The sequence below is a fragment of the Benincasa hispida genome, chromosome 10 (genome assembly GCF_009727055.1).
Source record: "Benincasa hispida cultivar B227 chromosome 10, ASM972705v1, whole genome shotgun sequence".
NCBI classification, from domain to species: Eukaryota; Viridiplantae; Streptophyta; class Magnoliopsida; order Cucurbitales; family Cucurbitaceae; genus Benincasa; species Benincasa hispida.
The window spans coordinates 58656229-58671190 of NC_052358.1; the positions used below are offsets into that span (position 1 = coordinate 58656229).

The 14962-nt window shown below is 31.0% G+C and overlaps 1 protein-coding gene across 1 annotated transcript; it reads right to left on the reverse strand.

Annotated features, from left to right (window-relative positions):
* Positions 1-804: 804 nt before the first annotated feature.
* On the reverse strand, positions 805-3671 carry LOC120089450 (probable pectinesterase/pectinesterase inhibitor 20). The gene is made up of 3 exons (XM_039046925.1): positions 2951-3671; positions 1787-2044; positions 805-1493 (listed from the first exon to the last, which is right to left on the reverse strand). The coding sequence occupies exons 1-3, from the start codon at positions 3669-3671 to the stop codon at positions 805-807; spliced, it is 1668 nt and encodes a 555-aa protein (XP_038902853.1).
* Positions 3672-14962: the final 11291 nt, after the last annotated feature.

The window sequence follows — 14962 nt, forward strand, 5'->3', positions numbered from 1 at the left end:
ATTCTCCCTATTGAGACAAATAGATCCTACACTCAAAAGAGATAATAAACCTTAACTGTAAGACCAGTCAAATGATTGACCTCGACATTCTCCCTATTGACACAAATAGACCCTGCATATGGACGATGTTAGAGCTAAGGATTGTTAGACTTTAGAAGGGTATAAATAAGGGGACACCTCAAGCCACAAGTGGTTTACAATATCACCTAATTCAACTCGACAATAATTTTGTTAAGTAACTAACACTTAAACATTAGCCAAACATTACACACCAATATTGAGATTCTATTTTGTAAGTATATGTAGACCCTCATCGTCCAAATCACCTCGAACCACCATAATCATACATGAACAATCATAAATATTTTCTTTAAGGAATCGAATTGAATTTGATCCACATATTTAAATTTGTGTCTATTTAATAATTCATTTGTTTTGAACTCAAAATAGAAAAAGAAAAATTATATTCATTACATATAATATAATATATGAAGAGACTAATATTAGGGGTGAAAACAGGTCATGTTGGGTTGGAAATTCATTAAAACTGACCCGACTCAATTTTATATTGGTAGAAATCGACCCAACCCGATTCAACGTTGTCCCAATAAATTAGACATAAAACATTTGTTAAGAGACGAAAGATAAGATATAAAAGCATTGATTGCATTGGTACAATTTGAAAAGTAAGAAAAGCATTGAAAGAATATATAGTAATAGTATACATAAATCATTCACCAACTTTAAAAGAAATCAATACATCAAATTAAAATCCAACAGAAATCAAGAAATTAATTTGATTATTTATGATATCAAACCGCCAGTGTAGGGCACGGCGGTGGGCGGCAGCCATTGATCTCCGGCCAAGAATTGAGACACCGTGAAGCTATTAGCAACGGTAGCGTTGATGACACCGACCACCCACGGAGCCCGCCGTGAAGTGTCGGAGCCCGGCCCTGAGTTATTAAACTCAGCGTAATATGAAGTGTTCAAATTCAAAGTGCCGTCCCACTCCTTCCAGCCTGCAGGATCAATAAACGCATCTATGAACGACTGCATGTAAACTGTTCGAGAATATTCCTTCCACGGCCGCCCTAAGTAGCTCTTCGTGGCGGGGTTCGCGGCAAGCTCCGGAGTCGCCTTGATGGTGCAGTTGTGGATCGAGGTTCCGGTGTTCTGATTTGGGTCGGTCCGACCTTGCGCTGTGAGGGCATTGAACTGGCCACTCAACGGGAGGCGGGCATAGATGTTGCAATTTTGTAAGACGACGGCGGCATTGCCAAAGATGAAGTCGACAGTACCGTAGATGTCACATTCTCGGTAGAATTGACGGAGGGAGTGCGTGTAGAGAGTGTCTTGGTAGCCTTCGAATATGCAGCTGTATAACGTTGCGTTGTCGGCGCTCACTCGCAGCGCGACCGCCTGGTGTTTGGCGGGGCCAGCAGTGTTGCTGATCGTTAGATTGACTCCAAAGAACCCTGTTCCCTCCACAGCTGCAAGCAATAGAGAGACGTTTTGAAGATGATGTTAATAACTTTTGAGAATTTAGATATAATGGTAATAATTTGGTATAGTTATAAGTTTAATTCATAAATTTTGAAAATTGAAAATGTAGTTTTAATATTGTTTTTTGTTTTCCGAGTTGAAAATTAAAAAATGTTGGATTATATTTCAAAAATTGAAAAATTTAAAACTAAAAACGAAATTGTGTTATGAAATAATACGAAGAACTATAAAACATGTTCGAGAAATTTTGTGCTTATGATTAGGTTGTAGAGGAGCTCACCGACAGTTGCGCTATTGAAAGTGGTCGATCCATCAACGACGTTTTTGTTGCCATTGATAATGGTTTGGTTGTTACCTTCTCCGATTAACAACACATATCTTTTATTTTTTGGGACCAACACAGTCTCGTTGTAAATGCCGGCAGTGACGAAGATCAAGAAGTATCCTTTGGTGACGGTGGTCTTGTCTGGAGCCGCCGCAATGGCAGCACTGATATTTGTGAAGTCGTATGTTCCATTTTGATCCACCGCAACCACGCCTAAAGAACAGAAGAATTAATGTATATAAAGATGACTAAATCATGGAAAAAAATTCCAATCTTTGTTCTTTGTTATAAAAGATGTTCATAATTTTTCAAAAGTAACAATATTTTCCTAACCTATCAAAACTACACTTGGAGCGACAATGATTTATTAGAACGTCAACGTGGTTGTAACTTAAAATGTTCTAAACAATGTTTGATTCTCAATTTTTGCTGTGTCATCACTACATCGTTTCGGATCATCCTAATTTCTATCAAATATCTTAATAAGACTCCTATGTTTTGACTATAGTTTCCATTTGGTTCCTAGAGTTTTAAAATGTTACATATTTAATATTTAAATTTTGAGTTTAATTTCAATTTAGTCTCTAGATTTTAAAACATTACAACTTTGTCTTTGAGATTTGAACTTTAAATTCTAAGATTTACATTTTTAATTAACCTCAATTTATTTTCACTAAATACTTACTTTTCATTTTTAGTGTTTCTATCCATTAATTAAAAAAAGAATTAGTTAACTAAATTTCACTATTTTCCAATCGCCATTCAAATTTAAAATTTAAAATTTTATTTCATATTTATTTTAGATAAATTAATTGATATTAATTGTAATGATTGAAAGTAGTACTCAAAGAATTAAAAAAAGGGTGAGTATTTAACGAAAAATCAATGTTAAAAGTATAAAGAAACCTAAAACTAAATTGAAACAAAACTCAAATCTAGAGGTTAAATTTGAAGCATTATGAAATCTAGAAACCAAATGAAAACTAAAACATGAACAAAATCAAAATGCTATTTTTCCTAGTTTTAATACGGTAATTTTTGAAAGAATAATCGTATTTTAAGGGTACTTTTGTAATTTAATAAAAAAGAATTTGCAAAAGAATAATGAAGGGTTATAACCATTGACCAAAATTCCATCATTTTCGTAATTGGTCTGAAGAAGCCTTCTAGCGGCCGCTGGCTTCTTGCTATGCACCAAGCGCTCATAATATGCACGGTCTTTAGGCGACATTTTAAGCTTCAACTGCCCTTTCCCGACCCCAAAATGGTTCATTTTTGGCAAAATAGGAGCCTTCATGTTCTTAGAAACCCAACCCATTTTGAACAATGAAAGGTACAAACTATATAACTTTCTGTCGAAAGAGATGGCTTCTAACACCTTATCAACCAAGCCAATGGCTGAGCCCAAGCCAGCCAGTCCTTCATAACAAGTGTTTTCATTGGTGATCATTGCACTCATCAAGGACATCATCTCATGGGCTTGGTAATAGGGAAGGGCCACGGAAGTGGAGTTGACTATGGAAAAAGTTTGGGTTATGTAGTCGAGGTTGGCTTCTGCGAGGCTGCGACAGTCGTGGAGGGCGGAGGGGAAGGGAAAGAGGCTAAGGTGCGCGTCGACAAGTGCGAGGAAGGTTTGTGCGTGGGTGAGGGCATGGTGGAGAGTGAAGCGACAATGGGAGTGGACAGAGGCCGGGGAGTTGGGAAGGAAGGCATTGCAGAAAGATGGAAAGGTGGTGGATCGGCAAATCTCCGTCGTTGGAACAACGGCGGAGAATGAAGAAGGGAGGAGGAAGAGGAAAGTGAGAAATGTGAGTAGAGAGATGGAATTTGAAGAAACCATGGTGTATATGTGTTTTTTTGGCTTGGCTTTACATATATCGCTTATTTATAGGGATAGAAGTTTGCCTTTCCCACGTGAAATATGAAGAATAATTCACGTTCCTTTTAATCAACAAGTTGATTAGTTTTGCTTTTTAACATTACTTAGATAGGAATTATCTATGAATTCATTTTTAATGAACTTCAACACTCTTCAATAACATGAATGCAATTGCCAATTGTTTACTTTTTAATAAAATAAACGAGTGAAGTTTTGAATCTCTAAAGTCGAAAGAATGAATAAATATTTGTGCAAACTACTAGTTTATATTCAAAGATTTTGAGTTGTATCAATTGAAAATCCTAGATTAATAAATGTATCAATTTAAACATTAAACTTTCGTAAGTGTATCAATTTACGTCCTCCTCTAAGTTTTATTTCACCACTATAGTATAAAACTTATAATTTGAGTCAATTAAACTCATAAAACTTTCGTAAACCAATCAATTTAGATCATTCATTACAATTACCTTTGAAAATTATCCATGCATTAATTCTCAAACGTGTGTACGTTTTTTCAAATGTCGTATTTTAAAAATGGACAATTAGAATAAATGTATAGACAATTAGTCAAAAAAAAATTTGTCTAAGAATTTAAATTGATTTATTTATAAAAGTTTAGACGTTCAATTGATACAAACATAAGTTTTACCTAAAATTATCTCAAATGAAACGTAATAAAGATGGAAAACTATTACACTTACAAAAAATACAATTATTAGTTGAAAATTTTAAATAGAAATAACACTAAAATTTAAAAATATCATACTTTAATTATTGAGAGAGAGAGAGAGAGGATATATTGTATTTGTGAAGCAAACGTGCATGCAAGTACAATATGTGTTATTATATTGAATTATATATTGGGAATTGAATATATAAAAATTGTTTAGTTGCATACACAAAGGGCACTTTGAGGTTTTATTCATTCTCACCAACGGATTATGAATGGTTGATTGTCAACGTTTCATCATATGCTGTGTTGCCAACCAGCTAACATCTCATATCTATCTTTGGATATACAATCCATTTCATGGCTTAATGTCTCATATATGTATATTAGGGACAAGACAACACCCTTCATATATTATTAATTCATATATCCCCGTAATAACATGTCATATTCTCTATTTTACACATAACACTTAGTTTGTTGAATTTTGTAGAACAATGATTGTGTTACATCCAAAATATTCAAGCAAGTGATGAGCTACAAGCATTATAAAACAAGTTTATGTTTTTTTACTTTTGTTTCAAATCATCTTTATTTGAAGCAGTTTAAGCCTTGTAGACTAACTCGGTTGCATGAATGATATAATGGTTTGTTCTGTAATTAGGGTTGAGAAGAGATTTTTGTATGATTGTAATAATTTTTCACATAATGGAATTTCTTTATCGATAGTAGTTTTTCTTTAGTTTGAAGTTTTCTCATGTTAATTCTTGTATTCTTTGTTTTATTGTTTTATTTTAATTCCTTTATTATTCTTTTAAGTGTAAACGTGCATTAAAAATTCGTTCTAACTTTAGTACAGTGAGAGGTTAAAGCTCCATGTCGGCTTCGTTTAGAATTGTCGTAGCTTTTAAAATAATTGTTGGTAATTGTGTTTTTAGAATAATTGTATGTGGATAGAAGTAGAAAAGTGTTTGGTAACTTTTAATTTAAGTTAGAAAAATTAGTTAAAATGTTTGGTAAATTAATATAAAGTTAGTGTAGTTTAGTTATATAATTATTTGAAAAAATATAAAATTTGAATTGCAACAATTTTTGTTTAATTAAAAAGTTTTATGACATAATTTATTTAAAAAATAATTGTTATAAGAATTTGAACCAAGTAAAATTTGGAATAAATGTGAGAAAATAAATCAATGAAATGGAAATTTAAAATGGGTAAAGAAAGATACCAAATTTTTATGAAAGCTAAAATCTAAGAGCTCTCGAATAACAAGTTAGAACTATTTTAAAAGTGATTATGGTAGATTAATAAATAATTTGTTTTACCAAATAATCTAGGCGGTGAAGATTATCTTAAAATAGCTTTTTAGGATTTCAAAAGCAAACGGAAAAATTATTGGTTATAATTTGATTACGAGTGATCCGTTCAAGAAGATAGGTAAGATATATCTGTCCAATACAATTTTTTTTTTTTTTTTTTTTAATGAAATCAAATGTTACACTTTGTTCTAAGACTAGTAATGTGATATCAATAGTCCTAATTTCAGTACTGAGACACAATAAAATAGAAAAAGGAGATATATATAATCAAATAGGGTTTAAAATTCCATTTTAATGGAAACAAAAAGGATGAATGCATTTTTTTCAAAAAAAACATCATCTGGACAATGACATGTTGAATTGAGAATCTTGGAAAATCTGATGCAAGAGCAAGACATTATTATTATTATTATTATTATTAAGGTGATTCACTACTACAAAATTTTTAAACTAAAAAAAAAGAAAGTAATAGAGAAGAAAAAAAAATCAAACCTTGTAGTTTGGATCTGGAACGTGTTGTACACCGACGATCATTACGAGGGTTCACGTAGCCCGAATAATTTCTCCCTCAGAAGATTTATTTATTTTTTTAAACCTCCATCCAATGAAATTTCTTGTCTTTGCAGTCCAACCTATTGTATTAAATATTCATCGAAATGTTGATATTTTCATATCGACATAAGAGGTGAATCGATATTTCTATTATACCATAAAAAAATCCATAAAATATAATAATTAAACAACAAAATATCATGTGTATTGCCACCGTTCGGACGAGACAAGTGGAAATATTATTCTTGAAAAATAATATTTTTTATTTTTTAGAAGCACAGACATTACTTCTTTATTTTTTTCCTTTTATTCACTACTGTAAATCTTTTATTACTTCAATACTATTGGAAAAAGTCGATATTTTAAACATTCGTCAAACTCAAACCTAAAGTAAATTACTTTTCTTTTTGAAGTAATTTATTTTATTTTCTCCTTTTCCACTTAAATAATGGCTGATGGTAAAAAATACTTTTGATCTATAAGAAGTAGTAATTTAAGCTATACAAATTTGATTGGCATTAATAAATTCTTTTTATCAATGTAAACTCTAAGCTTTTAATATGTATCAATTTATTCTCTATACTTTTAAATTTATAATAATTTAATTCATATTGTGTGACAATTTAATCAAACTTCATTAAGTGTTAGCTTTTATTATGTATAACTTAGTATATTTGTAGTTTAATTATAAACACATAGATCCATAATTTGTTTATGGGAAAATTATTAAAATAGCTGTAGAATAAAAAATTGTCATTAGGAGAGGATATGAAAAAAGAAATAACAATTATTTTGATGAATTAATTAATTTGAAAGAGAATACAAAATAGTAAAGTATGAGGATTTTTAAAAATAGAAAAATAAAAGAGAAACTATTTACACAAAATAACAAAATATAATCATTTTCCTCATTCTCCGTCATCTTTTTTTTTGGTCGGATCTCAGTCTCTCTCTCTAAGTCACGCACTTTCTTCTTCTTCGATCCGGTCTCGATCTCTCTCTCTAACTCACACACTCTAATGTCCAGTGACCATTGCAGTCATGTCCAACCGACGATCCACCTCGCTTTCTAAGAACATCTTCATTTTACATGGATAATCTCTCACATTCTCGTCTCCCCAACAGGAGTTCTACATTGCTTTCTAAGAAAATCTGTAATGGCAGTAATGGCGGTGGTCCTTTTGTAGCTCAAACTATCTACGACCACGTTTATGGCAGTCCTCCCAAGTTGGAGTCTCTGCTTTGTCTCCTCGTTTTGAAGACTACAGTGAGAATCTTCATCTTCATCTTCATGCTGTCCATGAATCTGAGGTTTTCTTCGATGCATTAAGCTCTGGATTTGACTATGCAGAGGTTTTTGGCGGGTTTGATGGTCAAGATTTTGCGATTTCTTATGACGAACTTGTTGGCCCATCCAAAGGCGTTGATGATGGTTCTTCCTACGAAGCTTGGTACGACTACGTTTATATTCTACTAGATGCTTGTTGGCTTTTGTTGCTTTTGTTCGTTGATTTCTGTGGAATGTGTTGAAACTTGAAATTGACCGTATCTTAATTACATTTTGTTTTGTTCTTGAACATCCATTAAGTTTTGGTGTTAAATTCACGAAGTTAGATGCTACATAATTTGAGTTTTGTTACTTTTAGATATTTGTGATAGATATTGTTATCAATGTTTATCATAGATAGACGCCGATAGAAGTCTATTAACATCTATCAGTGAATAGAAGTCTATCAATGATAGAAATGGATACAAGTCTATCATTAATACTATCAGTGATAGAAATTGATACAAGTCAATCACTAATAGATGTTGATAGAAGTCTATCGGTGTCTATTAGTGATAGAACTATCCGTGATAGAAATTATACAAGTCTGTCACTAATAAACTTCTATCACCGTTTATCAGTGTTTTTATTTTACTATTTCTATAAATAGTTTGATATTTTTTCTATCTGTGAAAATTTTCCTTAAAATAATAAAAACAAAAATAATTCTAGATAGATTAAAATCTTTAGGACGTTTTCCCAAGACACTTTTGAAATTTTTGCTATAAAGTTTAAATATTTTAAAATTTATTTTATATTTAAAAAGGTTCCTTAATCTTTTCAATAAAGATTTGTGGTGCGTTAAACTTTTTTTTTTTTTTTTTTAATGTTTTTATATGCTCTATATAAGTTTCACGATATTCTGTTAATGGTACTAATGGCAAAAGTACTTTTAAATAATTTCTAAATTTTAAACGTATTAATGAAACTTTTTGAAGTTCTAAGATGTTTTTTCTTTTTTATACGAACACGAAAGTTTAGCAGTATTTTAATATTTTGTATGAATTAGTCAGAATAATACTACAAAAAATTAAAAAACAAGACGTCCATGGTTGACTGAAATCTCGATTCAACGCGGGATGTAAACGCGTGGTGTCTCCACAAAAACAGGGTTTACAAACACTTCTTTGAAACCCAACAAAATTGGCTTAAAAAAAAAAAAAAAACTGACATAAAATTTTTAAACAAATGTTCAGATTTGTAAAATCTAATTTTCTAGTTGTTAGAATTCATCGAAGCTGTAGAAGTAATCTTTAGAAATAAACAATTTAAAATAATGAAATGGTCTAAGTGAAAAATTATATTAGCAACCATTTCATAGTTTGCCATTAAGCTGAAAAATTATTTTAGAGGTTTAAATAATTTACATGAAAAAAATATATAAAAAGAATTGAACAGAGATTTCGTGTCGTAAATGACTAATTTAAATGCTATGTGTTCGAAAAAAAAAAAATTTAGATCACATTTGATAATTATTTTGTTTTTAAAAATTAAGTCTATATCATCCACATTTTTTAATACAATTTACATATTCCTTCAAGTACAATTGTGAAATTTTTAGCCAAATTTAAAAAACAAAAACAACTTTTTAAAAGTTACTTTTTTTTTTCGTTTTCAAAATTTGGCTTGGTTTTTTAAGCCATTGGTAAAAAATAGATAACAAGGGAAGAAATTTGGAGGTAAAAGTAGTATTTATAGGTTTAATTTTAAAAAACAAAAGCAAATAAAATAAAATAAAATGGTTACTAAACGAAATCTTAAAAATTTGATTATATGTTGTAAATCTAAGAAATATGCACGTTAGAAAGTACACACTTTGTATGACCATAGGGACACTTATTTTTGTAGGGAGCATTTGATTTTTTTTCGTTAATAGTGAGTAGGTTGAGCTATAATGAGTTGAGACAAAAAGTTATCGTGTGACTAAGTGTTATGCCACCCAAGTATACAACTAAGTATTTTTATTTATTTATTATTTTTAGTTTAGTATGTAAGAATAAAAGATAAAAATCTATAATTTCTTAGTTAATGACATGTATCTTAATCAGTTGTGATCTTCATTCAAGTTAGTAAGAGATTGTTTGGAGGCCCAACATGAGATGATATATCCCCACATCTTATATCATCTCCTATCTCACTGTTTTTAATTGTTTGTGGACCCATTTTCAGAACGTGTTTCATATCTCACCGTCATTTTTCTTCTGTGTATCGTATATCATCTCAGTGTTTGAACATACTCGATCGGCCATATTCGACTAGAACTCCCCAGACATCAGAACTCTCTAGACATCAAAACTTCTCACATTCTATATCATCTCAGTGCCCCAAACAACCCCTAAATATTCTTATTTAAATGAGACGTATTGTAAAATACAAATATATATCGAAGTGATTTGATATTTGAATTTTCTAAACTAAGTTGATTAGCAACAAGATGGCACACAATGTTTGAACGTAACTTTGAAGAATTTTATGCACTAATAGACAATTATATATATTAAGTGAGAACTCACAAGCAAGATGTATGATAATTATTTTAAATGATAAAATTGTTGAAAATATTTTCGATATAGCAAAATGTTACTTGACTATCAATGATAGATACTAATAGATAGTGACATTTTTTAAAACCGTCCTAATTATTACGTCAATAAACAATAATAAACCTAATTTTTTTAAATAAATAATAAAAATAATATGACTCTTCCACTAATCAGTTTTTTTTTTCTTTTTATATTTAATGTTGAAAGAAATCATTAATAATTAAGCAACTATATCGGAAATACATCTTTCGTATGTATTTATGTAATAAAAATATGATAAATTGCAAACGTGTGACGAATAAACCAAACCGGCGAAAGCAAAGTAGGACAAACGGTCAAATAGTTAAAAGTTGTTACACTTGGCGGGGAAAAGTGATTTGGATGAACGTTAGTCCAATTTATGTGAACTATAGCCCAATTTATGTGTTCAAGACTAAATCGTAATTTGTTTGTGACAATATTCAATCTTTATAGAAGAATATATTTTGGAGACTAGACCGAACTTGTTGGTAGCAATATTTAAACCTTGTTCAAAACCTATATATTGTGGTTGTGGCGAATTAAAGATTTAATAAACATATTTTAATACAATATAATGTTTGTATATTCCATAGTGTTTGCTATTTGGGATAATGTTTTAAAAAAATGTCTATAACGAATAATAGTTTTTAAAAATATTATATTAAAATTTGCAATGAAATGTAAAACATAGCAAGATTATTGAGTCAAGAAAAAACGTCACACGATGCAAAACACTATGAAACATCACAACCTTCGACATATTGGATAAACGTCACATCCTACGATGTCCTTAAAAAAAACATCGCATAACTTTTTAGGTTTTGTCGCAACAAGAATGCGACGTCTTTTTATAATATGCCACAAAAATCTTTTAGCGATTAGGTTTCAGAAATAAGTGCATGCAACGAGATGTTTAATTTTAAAAAAATGTCATTTTAGAAAAAATTGAAATGTTTGACAACTACTCAAATTAACTTTTGAAACATTTTCAAAATGTATTTTAAATAATTTTTATAAAAAGAAGGAATAAAAATGACTTTTCTTAATAATGTTGATGGGTTTCAACTAAATGATTTAATTTATGGAGTTGTCAAAATAAATCTCTTTAAATGTACGGTAGATTTTTGAATCATCGCCTTATTATTATGTGAATTTGAAATGGTAATATATATATCAAAGTATAAGTTCAGTTAAGGTTTTCGTTAACGTCTCTTTTTGACCATTTTTTAAAATTTATGAATCTATTGAACATACATTAAAAGTTTGATATTCTAGGTACAAAATTCAATTTTATGTCTAATAAATTTATTAATTTTAAAGATAAAATATGCCGGAGATTTATTGAACACAGAATCACAAGGACCTGACTATTTGATATTTTTAAAGCTAAACAACCTCTTAAAAATATGAAATCGGAAGCTAGTTAATTTTTAAAGTTTTCTTTTTTCTTTTTTGGAAACTTACTTTTTAAAGTTATATGATGGGTTTCCATGTAACTTAACCCAATATATACGTGATATTAATAAGTAGTTTAAGTAGAAAGGGAAACTTATATTCTCCATTGATAATGGAGCACTTGTGCAATTAGACACAAGGACAGTAATACTCTGATCACAAGAAAAAATATTAAATTTTTAACTTCGAGTATTGGTATAATATTAAATTTACCATTATTTATCCGCCTAAGTTTTGGTATAAAGTGGAAAGTTTTATCAGGATACAAAAAGAGGTTGTTTTCTCAGGATGGAAAGGAGGTATCAATTAAGGTTGCCGCTTAGTCGATCCCGACATATACGTTATGAGCTATTTTGAATCCCTACGAGCCTATTTTGAAAGTTTAATGGGGTGTGTACAAAATTTTGGTGGGGATCGATTGAGAATGTTGGGTGAAATTTTATTTTTAAAAAATAAGAGGGAACCAACCTTTGGTTGGAAAATCCCACATTGAAAAATGTTTATTTGGAAGCCTCCCTTTTGTACTCTAACCTTGGACTTTGGATTTGGATCCAAAGGATATTCATATTTTGGAGGGAGGTAATGATGAGATAGACCAATGTGAATTCAGTGGACATCGAATTAGAAAATGTTGTGGGTGGGCAAATAAATGTTGGAGGTTTTTAAGTAACCCTAATAGAGATGTGAACTTCTTTGGTGGAGGTTCATTCCTTCCGCCACATTAGTCATCTTCAAAACATGGTGGTAAATGGTTTGGCTCATTAGGCATAGTTTGAGACATATTCTATGGTATCAATGGCTAATATTTTCTTGAGTGGCTTGTCAGTCTTGTTGATAAGGACATGTCTTTCTTTTATTTCTTCATTAGGTTTGTTGGTTTGTGTCTTACTTTTAAAAGAAAAAGAAAAGAGTTAAGTTTTTAGTTAAGATTAACTTAAAAAGGTTAAATATATAGGTTAGGAAAAATCAAATAAGAAGAAGAAGATTATATTAAAGAATATTTTCCTAATAAGTTAGTTTCTTCTTTTTCTTAGTGATAAAGAAAGCAACTCTATAGATAATTTGAAGATGCAAGCATGTGCTAATGAAAAGACAAGAGATGCTTCCTTTATGCTTAATTTTGTAACTCTAAACCATATATAAAGATTTAGAGTATGGATGGAATTAGTGTTTGACCCATTTTTTAATGAATAAAAAACTAAATAATCTAACAAAGTCAATTCAATATAGTTGAATTATTTATGGATTTTCTTTATTGTGTGACTTTATAATCAAGTACTTGACAACTTTTGAATTTAATCAGATATAAATGGTAGGATTTAAAAGCTAATTAAGAAGATAAACAAAAACCAAGTTGTCTCTCTGGTGGTTTCTTTTTAGCAAACTTTAATTGCACTAATAGTTCACTTCCTTAAGAAAGAAAATAAACAGTAAATTAAAGTTTAACAAGGCACATGGAGGACCAAATAACAATAATAATGTAAAAAAAAAAAAACTTTGACTTATCTTGGTCTTGGTTTTTGTTTTTGTTGTTATTATTTGTTGGCTTGACCTAGGGACTATCTTTCACACATGGCCACTAGTATAAGTGAATAAAAAATATAAACATTTATTGACAAATGAAGCTAGTGCAGGTGTATACCAAATTTTGATCGATCAACGTTACATTTCAACAATATAGTCGAGACCAACTTCGACTTGGCTCCATTGTTATTATTTTTTTTTCTTAAATAAAATAAAGGTAGAGGAGATTTGAATTTCATACCTCTTGATCGTCAAACATATTTACATGTCAATGAACTATACTTACTTTGGTGACTTGGCTCCCTATAGTTGGACCTTTAAAGTATGTGATGTTCATTTTAGATTTGTAAGAGTTTATCATGTTCATATGAGACTTGGAATTATAAGATATGTGGAGATTTTGTTGTCGTTATCAATTGGTAACAGAATCATGGTTTTTAACCTAACTATGTGGGTGAAATCCTCAGATTCCAAACAGAAAGATTTAGGCAGCCTCATTTGAGCTTCTATCTGGGTAGCCTTATTGTCTCTCCTACTTTGATAAGACCAAGCTTAGGAGTGTAAATAAAGTCGAACATTGGTTAGGGAAAGGAATGATCATTATTATATAAGTGCGAACAATTATATCCATTGGTATGGGCTTTTTGAGTGGTACCAAAAACAAAGTGTTGGGGATTTCATTTGATTGGTTTTATATTTTTCTAAGGCATTGGTTTCTGCAGCTGTCTCAAACAAAGTCTTAACATCCGTTAGTAACAACAGAGTTTTTCCATGCAGAATATTCTTTTCTAATCTGGATGACAGATTTGATCCGTTTGATATCTTTCTTTATTAAGGTGTGACTTATCTTTTCCAATTTGGGAGTTGTTTCCTTTTTCTGGATCTGTCTATAAAAGTTCTATTAGGTGGTTTTATTAAGGAAGCCATTTTTATTAGCCGCATTGTGTTTTTGAGGGAGCAAGATGTTCGACGGCCGAGTTGTTCTACATTGTGATCTTGCTCGTTGTTCATTATTCCATCATGCATGATTTTCACTCGTTGGAGTTTTCTACTCTTAAGTTAATCTCATACTTAGGGAGAGTCTAAGTCTTTACTATTGGAGAAGGGATCTTCAGTCTTAAGGGGAGCCTAATACTCAGCTTCAGTGAAGGAAGTTCACTGAATTGGGAAATACATCATTGTGAGTGGAGTCTTATCTGTCATTTATAGCCGTGGTGACTGAAACTAATATTATCAAACTTAGGGGGAGCCTAAGTGCACTTAAGAGGGAGTCTCACACCTAGGAGGACCCTGTTGGGGTTGATGCCCTAAAGTCTTGTGTCCTATAGTTTGTAAACAGTATGTACGAACACTTGTTTTGTTAATATATGATATTTACTTCACATCTTGTATTTTGCTCGGTTAATTTTTTTTATTTGCTTTACCACAAACCAATAACATAAAATCCCTCGTTATTTGTATGTGACTCAAGCATGTATGTGGTGACATACAAGTGGATCATGTCTTGAATGATAACTAAAATGGTCTGTAGTATATGGATAAAGGAGGGAAACCTTATCCTGATAACGCTACGGACGCGACCCGCTTTGTAGAATGGTCACAAGTGTTGTGACTTGTCACAGATGGTCTGATCCTGATCATTCGTGTTGGGGACCATCACGAGCGGGGGCATCCTATACAAAGAGTTTGTATAAAACCTGACCACGAAGTGTTAACGTCTCGTTATATAACACCGTTCATGACAGAGACTTCACTTCACTAAGATGACCATAGGTAACATGACTTCAATCCTGACTGAGTTGGGAACTCCTACCATTGATGGCGGTCCTTTGATTTT

Excerpts from the sequence above, each read along its gene's own strand:
- LOC120089450 (XM_039046925.1), bottom strand. The coding sequence starts at position 3,671 with ATGGTTTCTTCAAATTCCATCTCTCTACTCACATTTCTCACTTTCCTC. Across the intron at positions 2,045-2,950 it reads TGATGGAATTTTGGTCAATG|GCGTGGTTGCGGTGGATCAA; the intron begins GTTATAACCCTT and ends TCTGTTCTTTAG. Across the intron at positions 1,494-1,786 it reads TTTCAATAGCGCAACTGTCG|CTGTGGAGGGAACAGGGTTC; the intron begins GTGAGCTCCTCT and ends TATTGCTTGCAG.